Source organism: Mus caroli, unplaced genomic scaffold, assembly GCF_978045245.1.
Source record: "Mus caroli unplaced genomic scaffold, Mus_caroli_1 scaffold_10, whole genome shotgun sequence".
Taxonomy (NCBI): Eukaryota; Metazoa; Chordata; class Mammalia; order Rodentia; family Muridae; genus Mus; species Mus caroli.
The window spans coordinates 62,027,646-62,039,903 of NW_028227265.1; the positions used below are offsets into that span (position 1 = coordinate 62,027,646).

The 12,258-nt window shown below is 37.6% G+C and overlaps 1 protein-coding gene across 11 annotated transcripts in view; it reads left to right on the plus strand.

Moving 5' to 3' along the window:
- Psd3 (pleckstrin and Sec7 domain containing 3) overlaps positions 1 to 12,258 on the plus strand; it is a 527,712-nt gene that overhangs the window by 473,151 nt on the left and 42,303 nt on the right. For all 11 annotated transcript variants that reach the window (XM_029480436.2, XM_029480437.2, XM_029480439.2 and 8 more), the window contains one exon: positions 637 to 707. In XM_029480436.2, coding sequence (XP_029336296.1) covers positions 637 to 707 — 71 coding nt within the window. The remainder of the gene's footprint in view (positions 1 to 636; positions 708 to 12,258) is intronic.

Here is a 12,258-nt window from a genome sequence, read left to right on the forward strand (position 1 = left end):
ACACTGCACAAGAATCTGTGAATTCCAGAGATGGAGGATGTCAGTTCTCAGTGATTCGAAGTCTAGGGAAAGAGACATTTAGTTAGGGAAAACAAACTCAACTGCATGTGGCAGTCAGAGTTCTACAAAGAGCACCGTGGATGTGATCACAGAGCTATGCTTTGGTTGAAGCACTGTAAGGAAAATGCCAGGGGAGTAGTCCTCTCCTAATGTCGCCCTTGATATCTTCTCGTGAATTCATATGTATGAGTTCTATATTCGATTCTAATCTGCCAGTCTCTGTTTTCCTAGTCTGAAATTCATCTGTCCTGTAGGACAGGATAAAGCTGTGCTCCTATGGTTCATTTCCTAGCTTCTCCTTCGAGTTGTATGACTATTAGCAAGATGCTTTCCTGAGCTTACTTGTTATAAAACAAGGAAAATCATTCTGCCTGCTTGCCAGGGTCACTGTGAGGCTGAAATACAGCAGCACACAGGAAGTATTTCAGAACAAATAGATTTAAAGAAACTTGGTTTTCATTCTATCAATAGCTAATAAATCAGGAATATTGAAAAGCAGTCACCAAGTTGAAGTTTTAAATTGTCCCTCTTAAGAGCTGATTGCGTCAACTAAACTTTTACATTTCCCTCTCATAGCTCCAAGAGGAAAGCGAGGATGGAAAACCTTTTATGCTGTCCTGAAGGGAACCGTTCTTTACTTACAGAAGGTAAAGTACAGTTGGTAAAACCAAACTTCACTGCCATAGCGACACCGTGTCAGAAGTATGGCTGTGTCCATTACCTGGGCTATAACTCACTAGATACTCCTGACTTTACTTGATGATAGCTTTTGACAGTCAACAGTTCTTTTCTTATCTTAATTACAACTATCTCCCAGATCAAATGGTGATCCATAGAAATGGCATTAAGAAAGTTAAAGAGACAATTAAAGGCAAAGGCATGTGATACAAAGTCATGTAGAGAGGTGTTAAGGGCCCAGAACCTGCTGAAATTGCTGGAGGTAGTTCAAAGCAGAGCTGACTCAACCACAGGTACCAGAGCTTGCTGAGTTGAAGTCCCTGGAACAGAAGTTAGGACCTTGTCCATATAAGCCTGTAATGCATGCAGTGGTGGGGTGATGGTTTTGTCCCATGGTGATGAAGGCATTCATTCCATCCTTCCTTTGTCTGATGTGTCTAACAGGTTTACAGGCCTAGATTTTCTGATACGATTTTAATAGGCACATGTGTTCCTGATATACTTCAGTAAGTTCATAGATAGTAATTTTTTGCAGGAACAAGTTATTAGTCTGCACCTTGTGGTTTATGCTGGGCAACTGGTGGTTTTTAATCACACAAACAAGATGTAGAGTAATTCTTCATTGACAGTTTTACTCAAAATACAGTCAGCTAACTACTGCTGTATAATATGAAGTCACCTTGGACTAGACTCAGCGTGAAAGTCTTTGTTCCGTTTAGTATGGGGTATTTCAAAGCTTGTCAGCAATTTAGACCAGGGCATAGCCTGATCATGCCCAGCAGAGCTGTATGAAATATTGACTAAACATAGATTTTTTTTAATACTAAGATATATAAAAAAGTCAAATTGAATACCAATAGTACTGTTTTATTGATGCTTAGAGAGAGAGAGAGAAAGTGTGTGTGTGTGTGTGTGTGTGTGTGTGTGTGTGTGTTAGTGTTAGAAAAACCAAAGTTATATAGATACAGATATACACATGATCAGGGAAATGGATAAGCTCTGTTCTAATTGTTCTATAATCAATATAGTAAGCTAGACCTTGTGTATAGATAACAGGCCAGTGGCAAAGCCTAATCCCATAAATATTTATTGTATAGATTTATTTGTCCATTTAGTATATTATTTGACCTCTAGTCACATATGTACATACACACACTTTTTATGTTCTTTAGCTTTTGCACTTAACAGTTCAGATATAGTCCAAGTTCCCTAGGTACATTTTCTATCAGGTTCTTTTCTTCCAGTTCCAGGTGTACATGTCTGTTTGTGGTTCAGTTTATGGCTCCTGTCTCAATGAAGAGTAGTCTCTAGAGCTTCAGCATGTAGCTTTGTGTGGATGGAGACTAGAATGTTAAGTGACAACTGCAAACCATTCTATGGAGAGGCAGGGATGAGTTAGGGCTGAGGAGAAGAAAGACACTAACATCAGTAGTATCTGAAGATTTTAGGGAGAGGGACATGGAAAAAACACATAATATGGTATACACTCTCTGCCATTTTTAAAATATTTTAAATGTTTATATTTTTATTGTGTGTGTGAATTTGTGTGCAGTTGTCCATGGAGTACAAAAGATGGTGGCAAATTCCCTGGGCCTAGAGTGCAGATAGCTGTGAATCATCTGTCATAGATGTTAAGAATTGAATTCTTGTCCTCTGGAAGAGCAGTCCTAGTCGGTATTGCTCAGCCATCTTCCAGCACCTTTGTAAATGTTAATGCAAAACCTATTTCTTGCAGCATAGCAAGTTCAAGGGACTTAGGAATGAATACAAGGAGATTAAAAGAAAGATTGTGTGTGTGTGTGTGTGTGTGTGTGTGTGTGTGTGTGTGTATGTATGTATGTGTGTGTGTGTGTTTGTGCTTATGTGTATATATATTCTGTATATTTATAAAACATAATAATGCTATTGAGTACATTTAAATACTGTTGATCATTTGTAGATCTTTAGAGAAATTGTATTCAAGAACTGTTTCTTTGTTTCTTCAAATAGTATTTTATTTGTTTTTTCATTTCCGTTTTTGTTTGTTTTGCGAGTTGTAGCTGTGCCTTGTTGTTTGGAGCACTGAGGACCAGGCAGACTGCCATTTCCTCACATTCAGTGTTTAATTGTTCAGTGTAATATAGTCCTACTTCTTTGTGTTTTTGGTGGCCTGTCCAAAAATTACCAAGACTTTTCTGTTTTGATTTTTCTGTTTCTGAGTCTTTAGTGATTTAGAGTCTTAAATATTTAGGCATTTGATCCCCCGAGTTGATGTTTGCTCTAAGATGTATATGGATGGGCAGATTAGCCACACCATTCTGTTTCCCATGGTGTGTCAGTGGCCCCATTGGTTGTATACTTCCGGGACTTCTCTGGGCTCTTTTGTTCTGCCTTCAGACCAAGCTGTGCTGCAGCTTTGTCATTTGTTTTGATATCAACACTGTGATTCTTCCCACATTCCTAGTTCTCCAATCTTGACTTTCAGAGTTTCTTGTGAATGTAGAATTTATTTTTTAATGTCTGTTAAAAATGTTGATAAGATATTAGTTCCACTGAATTTGTAGGTTGCTTTGAATAAGATGGATATTTTAACAATATTAAACCTCCCAGCCCCAAACATGGCCTGTCCTTTTAATTTTTTCTGTGTCGTTTCATTCAGCAGTTCTTTACAATTTCCAGTGTATTAATCCTCTGTTAATGTGGTTGCTTATTCCTAATTGTTTAATGTTTACTAACACTTTTCTAATGGGCTTATAAAATCCTCATCAAGTTGTTTGCACTTAGTGTATGCAAGTGCAACTGATTTGGGCTGTTAGTTTATAGTATGCAACATTGCTAATTTTTATTAGTTCTAATGGGTTTTGGTGGATTTTAGAATTTCTGTATACATGATCATATGGGAATATGCCTAGTTTTAAAATAATTTCATCATAATAATGGTAAACTTTATTGAATTTTAATGTTGTACTTTATAGATTTGTTAAGGACTATAAATATCAATGTGAACCTCTGTATAAGAATTTTTTGTTTTGGCTGATTTCCCTAGGTTAAATTATGTTCTATCCTTCCTCATAAATGCTTCTAGTTTGGGACTTTGGTTTGTTTGTTTGTTTGTTTGTTTGTTTTTAATGTTCTGAATTCAGCCTACTACTATGGTTATTGGTAGGATTTTACATCTACATTCATCATGGACATTGGCTGGTAATTTTCTTTTCTTATAGTATATTTTTTATGGTTTTGATATCAATCCATACTGGTCCCTCGGATGAGTTTAGGTATGTCCCCTCTTCAGTGCTTTGGAAGTGTCTGAAAAGGATCAGCATTAATTCTTGGTGGGATTAATTCACTGTTGAAACCATTTCAAAGGTTTTTGGTTAACTTTGGTTTTGTTTCTTTCCATTATTACTGAGTTTTTCTTCTTACTTGTAACAGATGATAATATGCTCTATTTTTTCATGATTTAACCTTGACAATTATGTTTCTTGTGATTTGTCTATTTCTTCTAGATTGTCCAATATGTTTCTACATAGTTAATCATAATAATTTCTTAGAAATGCCTTAATTTCAGTATCATCAAGTAAGCTATTTCATCTCTGATTTTATTATTTCTGTGCTTTCTTCCTGTATTATTCTAATTAAATGTTGACCAATTTTATTGGAGGAAAAATACTTCTTAGAGACCACAATTTCTTTCCACTTGTTTTTTTATTCTCTCTTTCATATCTTCACGAGATTTAATAATTTCCTTTCTTTGATAGTTCATTTAGGCATAAAATTAAGAAATTTAATGTTGCTTTTCTCTTTACTGCAGATGCTCATTGCCATGAACTCTTACTGGAGCTGCTTTTCATGCATCCCCTAAGTTTTGATTTCTTAAGTTTGTCTCTAGATAATTTCCATGTTTTCTTTTGATTTCCAGAACATATTGGCTCAAAGAGTACAGCAGAGTATGTCTAGTTTCTGCATATTTTCTTCTGCCCTTCCCACAACATTAGTTGTAAGATGTGACTGACATCATTTCAGCTGTCTTTAACCCGAAACTTGAAAGGTAACATGTGACCTGTGGTGGAGAGAATGGTACATGCATACCTCAGAAGAACATTGTGTCCGCTGCTCTGGATATGTCTAAATATTTCCCTGGTAGCATTCTTTCAGTCATTTATTGCCTTTCAGCGTCATACCTGCCAGTTTTTCTATCTGTCATTGAAGTGGAACGTGGAAATCCATTATGTGCTGCTTTTTCCTCATGTCTGTCAGTGTTTGATATGTCATTTTACAAGAGCTAATTGTTGAGGGGGGGGGGAAGGGACAGAGAGAGAGGGGTTGATTTCTATTCCTAGTGGATTGACTTTATTATCATGGGTGCAGTCTTTCTTGGCCAATTTTATTTGAAGTTTATTTTGTCTGGCATACTTAGACTATGTCTCTTCTTTGCTGGCTATTTTCTGTATGGATTTCCTTTTCTGTAACCTAAAAGATGGTTCTTTTAATGATAGCATCTTTGTTTTGTTTGTGAAGTCCATTTGGCCATTTCCCATTCTTTTGATTGAGTAGCACAATCTGTTAATCCTTGCTGGAAGAGTAGCATGTTGTGGAAATACCCTTCACCTTTACAGGACACTTTTGCCAAACACTATTCTTCCATAGGAATGTTTCTTATACTCTCAGGAGATAAACTCTCACAGCCCTTTCTGAAGTTTTGCTGCTGTAAAGTCTGCTGAAAGCCTTGCGAGCATTTTGTGGTATGTGACAAGTCACTGTTCTCTCCTATACTCTGATTTCTCATAACATTGTGATCTGTTTGCATCCATCCTATTGAGCTGTATTTGTCCACTTCCTTTCCGTATTTGAGAGGTGTTTCTGTCATTATGTATTTAAAGAATATCCCTGCCTCCTTTTGTCTTTTTTTCTTTTTATACTTCCATAATGGGTATGTTGCTGTCGCCATTGTTGAATCTCTCAGTTAAAATTTCATCTCAGGTATTGTATTCTTCAGCTTAAAATTTCCTCTTCTATCTTTAGATATTTGTGTTTATTTGGTCCTATAATCATTTTATTATGTATCATTTTATTGAGCATATTGAACCTCTTTGTCATGATTATTTTATGTTTTATCCAATGCAGTTAATTACCTTCCTTTCCTTATAGTTGATTTCTGGAAATGTTTTTTTCTCCCTTAAACCAAATTCTTTATTTCTTTATATCTCTTCTGGCCTCCTTTAAAAAAATTTTCCAACTAAAAAACAACTGCCTTTGATAGCTTAGGAAGAGCTTATACAGAAAAGACTCTTCACTCAAGGCCTGTTTAGAGATTCTCTTTAAGAACATGTTGTTTCTTTGTACCTGTGCATGGAATTTTCAATTATAGAGGATTGTTAGTTTCTTTTACAGAAACTCATTGTCTTTACACCCTCTAATATCTGTCTTCATTGTTTCGGGTTATATGGCTCCACAGTTGCAAGCCACCCAGCTTTTCCTTATTCTAAACAGTGATTTCACAAATACCAAGTCACAAATCAGGTACCATTTCCTCTCTATGGTTCTAAAAGAGAGTCAGGTCACTGGATGGATATTTGCTCCCTCCCAGTCTCTCCCAAGGAAGAAATCTTGAGCTTCCCCCTGCACAAAGGTGTTTTATGCACCAACCTCTTGCTTTTCTTCTTTGTTCTCTGCAACCCGCAGGCTCCCAGGCTAACAATTCTGCTAAAGTTGTTAGTGCTCGAAGGCAAAGGTTGAGTCTCCCATGTTGTCCTTGGTAAATCTAGAATGCTGGCCACATGCTCTGCTTTCTTTTCCCTCCCTAGAGAGAAACTTTAAAGTTGAGTGCCTGTCTCCAGATTGTTTCAAGCTGTGCTGGCTACAGCAAACCACCCACCACTTTCTTTTGTTCTAAGCAATCCCCAGGCATCCAAAGCATGCCAGTTCCATCCTGCTTATAGGGAGCCAAGAGAAATGCTTTAGAAGGGTGATATAAATATTCAAAAATTATTCGATTCATTGCTACATATTACTTTCTACAATAATACCACCTATAAGTTTAAAGGAATTATTCTATGAATCTAGCAGCTCATTGTCTCTCACCAGATACATGGAGACAGTGGTTGATATTCAAATTAACCATGCTCTTAATTGGCCAACTATCTTGTATTGTCCTTTATTTTCCTATGGAGTTGTTACAGCTTTTGATTTATATGTTCTTTTTTGTGGCCTTCCCAAATTAGCATGTGTGCAGGCTGAGCTCACACAGGTCCTTTCAGATGACTTTGTCTCTGTAGGGAGCAAGGTTTTGAAATTAAATTCCACATAGCACAGCTGTTTTTCTTGTATAAATCCCATCTCCTGCCTCACTTTTTTGTTTTCTCTAACATTGCCATCATTGACTAAAGCCCTACTTTGAATACCTAACCACAGGATGTCCACCCCCTCCATCTCCTAGTAAATCTAGGCATGGGAGTTCTCCTGCACTCAATATTTTGTAGAGTGATGCCAAAAAAAAAAAAAATGCTGTTTCCAAATCACCATTTTTTTTTTCTGCTCTTTGTCTTCTCCCTTAGAATTGTACTGGTGTTGGTCACTCCAAGTCATCTAGAAAGAGAGGAGAAGAGGCTGGGTGTTATGGAGTGAACAGCTTTGTACTTGTTGCTACTTCAGCACTAGATTGCTCCAAAGAGTTACTTCTCGTGACTTATGGAATGCAGCAGATTGCATTTGGAGAAAGTTGTATACAATCTCTTCCATAAAGAGAGAAAACTGGCAACAAACTGTGTGTGTGTGTGTGTGTGTGTGTGTGTGTGTGTGTGTGTGCATGTGTGGGCGCTCGTGCATGTACACATACACATTTCACACGTTTGTATGGTTGGATGTGCATGTGTGTGTGTGTTTATGTATCCGTGGGTAAGTGCGTTGAGTGTAAGGTATGTGTAAATCAGTAAGAATGCTCGGATAACTAAAAAGTGTAGCATCTTTTTAAATAAGAAGAAGCACTTTAGAAAGATGCAACCATTTTTTAAATGAAGTTTATTTTTTTTATTTCTGAGATTATAATTGTATTGTTTTTTCCATAGAACACATATAGATTGTCCAATTCCAAACAGCCAGCCCTGAAGACGTGCATATGTGTAACATTACACAGATCAAATGGGCTATATTTAGGAATGCATATGTATGTGCATATGCATGTAAAAGCAGTTAGTGAACCAAGAGGCCTTGGATTTGAAGGAAAGCACAGAGACGCAGGGAAGGGCAGCCATCTTTTATAACCAAGTTCTGCTTTCCTTCTACTATTGTTAACATTCTTTTAAAAATAAAAAGTCTAAAGAATGCTTGAAATCTGAACTGGAATGAACAATACCCATTCACAGTAACCTCATATAAATCCTAGAGACTGGAGCATCAGTCATCAGGAGCTCATTGGCAGATCTGGATTGTTTATGGACATACCCGCTTGCTTTTACTTTAGAAGGGTCTTTAGGTACTGAGCTACCCACATCAGCTGCAATAAATAGCCTTGGAATTGAGGTTCTTTACTGCTAATGTGTTCTACAGAAGGCAAGGAATGTTCATTGCTGATAATCTCTAATCCTCCCTGATGCCTAGTCTACCAGAACACAGTAGCAGATGCTAGACAAAAGGTAAACTGTGTAGTGGCAATGTTATTTTGGATTGCATACACTTTTTGTTTTACATCCTCTCAGAACTGTTGAGAGCTAACCACATGTCAGACATTATGAAAAATTCCAGACTTTTCAAAGGTGACTAAGACATACTGCCTTCTGTCTGCCTACGTAAAGATCAGAAAATAGGGGGAAGCTAAATTGGGCATTCACCAAAACAGTAGAACAAAACAATAATGTTGAAAACATTTTCACTGAAGAGAGCCACCTAAAGCATGGTTTAAAAAATAGGTATCTATATATCTATAGACAAACAGACAGGAGTAAATCTCCGATGAATAAGCACATAGCAGACTATACAGCACAAAGCATTTTAGCCAAAAAGTAATAATTTCAGAGAATGCCTCATTTTCAATACTAGCCAATGATGCTTTCGTGTTCATACTATGGGATGAATAGGCCATAGCAAGCCATAGACTGATAATGAAAATTGTGTTTCAAGTAATATGTGTTGTGAAGCCTAAAGAGATGGCGTCATCACACTGTCCTAGTCTGTCTATGTATACAAGAAGCTGCTTCCTTCCTGGAGACTGGCAATCCCAACAGCAGGCAGGACGCAGATCCTCAAATGATTTAGGTGGGCAGCTCTTCCCATAGGACCTCATTGGGTACAAGAAGTACTACATTGTTTCTCCCTCCTGCTCTTGGAATGGCATTATTATATCCTAGAAGTCACACACACACACACACACACATACACACCCTGTACCTCAGGTACAGCTGAGAAAAAGTATCACTGAATCCTGTTAGCTACTCACTGACTATGTTACAGGACTGTAACTTGAAAGGCTCTCTCTTCCTTACTTTAGTCATCAAAAAGAGGAAAAATTGGTGCTCGAGTGTACTGTGTACTGAGTGCTAAACTGTGGGATTTGATATATGTTAAGTGAATTTAAGTGTTCCTGTGAATCATAATTTCAGCATACACAGAATTTATTCAGTTTATTATTCATCAGAAGGCAAAGAAATCCTCAGTTTGGGTGAAGTCATAAGAAAAAGGCCATCACTTCCCTAGACCAAATTCAGTTTAATTCATCTCAGTACCAAATCAACTCACTGGTGTGGATGGGCCTATGGTGTGGTGATACAAAGACCTTAGGGTCTAGCATTTGTCCTGAAGGTCACTAGTCCGCTTAGATTCTGCATCTATTCTTTTGACTGACACTGTTATTCTCCATACAAATTCCTTGGCATCAGTGACTTTTGTTTTCCCTTCTGAGAGGCCACCCCAGGATGATCAGGAACCATTCCATCACTATGTCCTAGCCAAAGATGCCTGACAGTATACTGGACAATGTTGCCAGACACAAAAGGAAACAAGGATTCTGCTTACTGGATTCTTTGAATTAAATGGGCCTCCTAAAGAGACATGTTAGCCAGCCACTAAGGCTTCATTGACTGTAGCCCCAGAACCACCATGCACAGAACCCCTCTGACCTTGGAAGAACAATGTTGCCAACTGCTCTGCAATTACTCCAAGCCTTTCATCAAGGCTTGAAACTATGAAATGGCCTCTAATGATTTTTATTCATGTAAGAAAATACAATTTGAGTTTTCATTAAGATTGAATAGTAAAACTTTCCTCCTCCAAAAAACCCATACAAACAAAAGCTGTAAATCATCAGAAAAACTAAGCCCTATTCTATGTTAACACAATGAGGAAAAAACTCCCAGTGCTCGGTCATAATTCAGCCAGCTTCCAGCCTTCCTTTGTTTCAGTCAAGTGCATTTACCAACGAGAACATCAAAAGTTAATTTAATATCTCACATCTGTCAGGTGTGTCAGCTGTCCTGTGTGCTTATAACCCTCTATGCCACTGTCTCCTTCACATGCTCACATGATATAGCACTTTCTTAGACATTATTATGAGAAATTTGTTAGTCCACATTAGGGTCCCAGGGAGTCTCCCCTCAGCTTTCTAAACTCCCCCTAGCAAAATCTCCCTTGGAACAGCAACCTAAGTTTGATCAATGGAACTTACATAAAGGTGGAAGAAGAGAAGTGACTTCACAAACTTGTCACTGGGCGCTGGAGAGATAGCTTAGCACTTAGGAGTTCACAACTGCAGCTCCAAGGGCTGACACCCTCAAGCAGACAGACATGCAGATAAGATACCAATGCATTTATAAATAAATAAAAAAATGTCAACCATACAATTAAAATAAATAAATAAACCTGTCCTCTGACAACACACAGTCACATGGCACACATGCCTCCGACACACCAATGATAACCTTTTTTAAAATGTTAAACCTAACCTATTGTATTTGCAGATTTACATTTAAATATAAGTATTCATTAACTTGAACTTTAGCTAACAAGCTACCAATCTGATATAGAAGACAATAATGTTAATTAGGAAGTAAGATGATAAGGTTTTCTCATCTTTAAGATTAAGACTCTGCTGGATTTTTTTTAAATGTTATAAATGACAGATGCAGTTGTAACACAGTGTTGAAGAGTTCAGTATTTTGTCTGAAAAGTTTAAGAACAGTAAGAGTAATTGGATTCCATCAAGGCTCTGAAGAAGGAAGTGGGCTATTAAATCATGCAGAAGTGTGTGTGAATAAACACTAGGAAAAGAAGGGAAGATCATGAAGAGATTTCAATGAAAGGGATATCTAAGCCTTTACTAAAATGACATATGAAAAAATAAAAGTCATATAGGGCTACAACGAGGACAGTCTTATGTGGGTGTGTAGACGTAACGCCATAGCACATTTGGGTAGCTTCAAGATCAGTGAAATATAAAAAAGTGTTCAGAGCAGCTTGAAAAGGCCTAAAAAGCTAGATTGAAGAGTTGAGACTGAGTGAATGTGGAGCCAGTGTTTGAAATGAACAGAGACAGTTCGTATAGTTTAGAAGCATCAGCCTTTGTGCAGTGTGAAAAGTGACCTAGAAGCAGATTCACTGATTGATGCATGCAAACTAGATTGAACAAGACTATGTTAACAGGGAAGGATCTAGTGGGTGAGTTCTAACTAAGGTATTGGATTCCAAATTCCATGGAATAGGAAAAGGCTATCTCTAGTATGCGTATTCAGATCTGAAACCAAAGAAAATGCCTAGAAATAGTCTACAGAGTCAACAACAAATTATTGTTAATTCAAAGCATAGGAATATAGATTGAGAAGATAAGAGGATAGAACCAGGGTATACAGACACCATATTTATTGGAGGAAAAATGGCAAAACATCCATACAGATCTGGAATGAAGTTGCCAAAGAACTAAAAAAGCTAAGAGAAAGAGATATTGCAGACATGAGAGATGTCAGGAAGATTTCTACCTTGTAAAGCAGGAATTAGGCCATGCCACATGTATTCAACAACCAGAAAATTATGTATAGAAGCTTTGATGGAGTGATGGGTATTGGAAACCAGGTTAGAAAAGAGTTGAAGACACAGATAGAGAGCTTATTGACAACTTCCTGTGCTCTCTTCTGGTGTCTCCTGCCTTTTTTTGTTTTTAATTAATTTATTTATTTCATGGATGTGGGTACACTGTCACCGTCTTCAGACACACCGGAAGAGGGCATTGGATCCCCATTAAGATGGTTGTGAGCCACCATGTGGTTGCTGGGAATTGAACTCTGGACCTCTGGAAGATCAGTCAGTGCTCTTAACCACTGAGCCATCTCTCCAGTTTTGCAAGTAGCAGTTCCCAGTCTTTATCTCAGTTCTAGTTAATCTCTGAGTCTTTCCTGTCATTGATTTCTCTCTAGAGGGAAATGAATTCCATCTGTCATTTTCTCCTGACAGAGGTCTTGTTGAGTTTGTCTATCCAATACACAATCTTCTCTCCACCATTATCTCTTCTCTCTGCCCTCCTCCCAGTGATGTCGAACTTTAATGCAAAATGTTAACCTA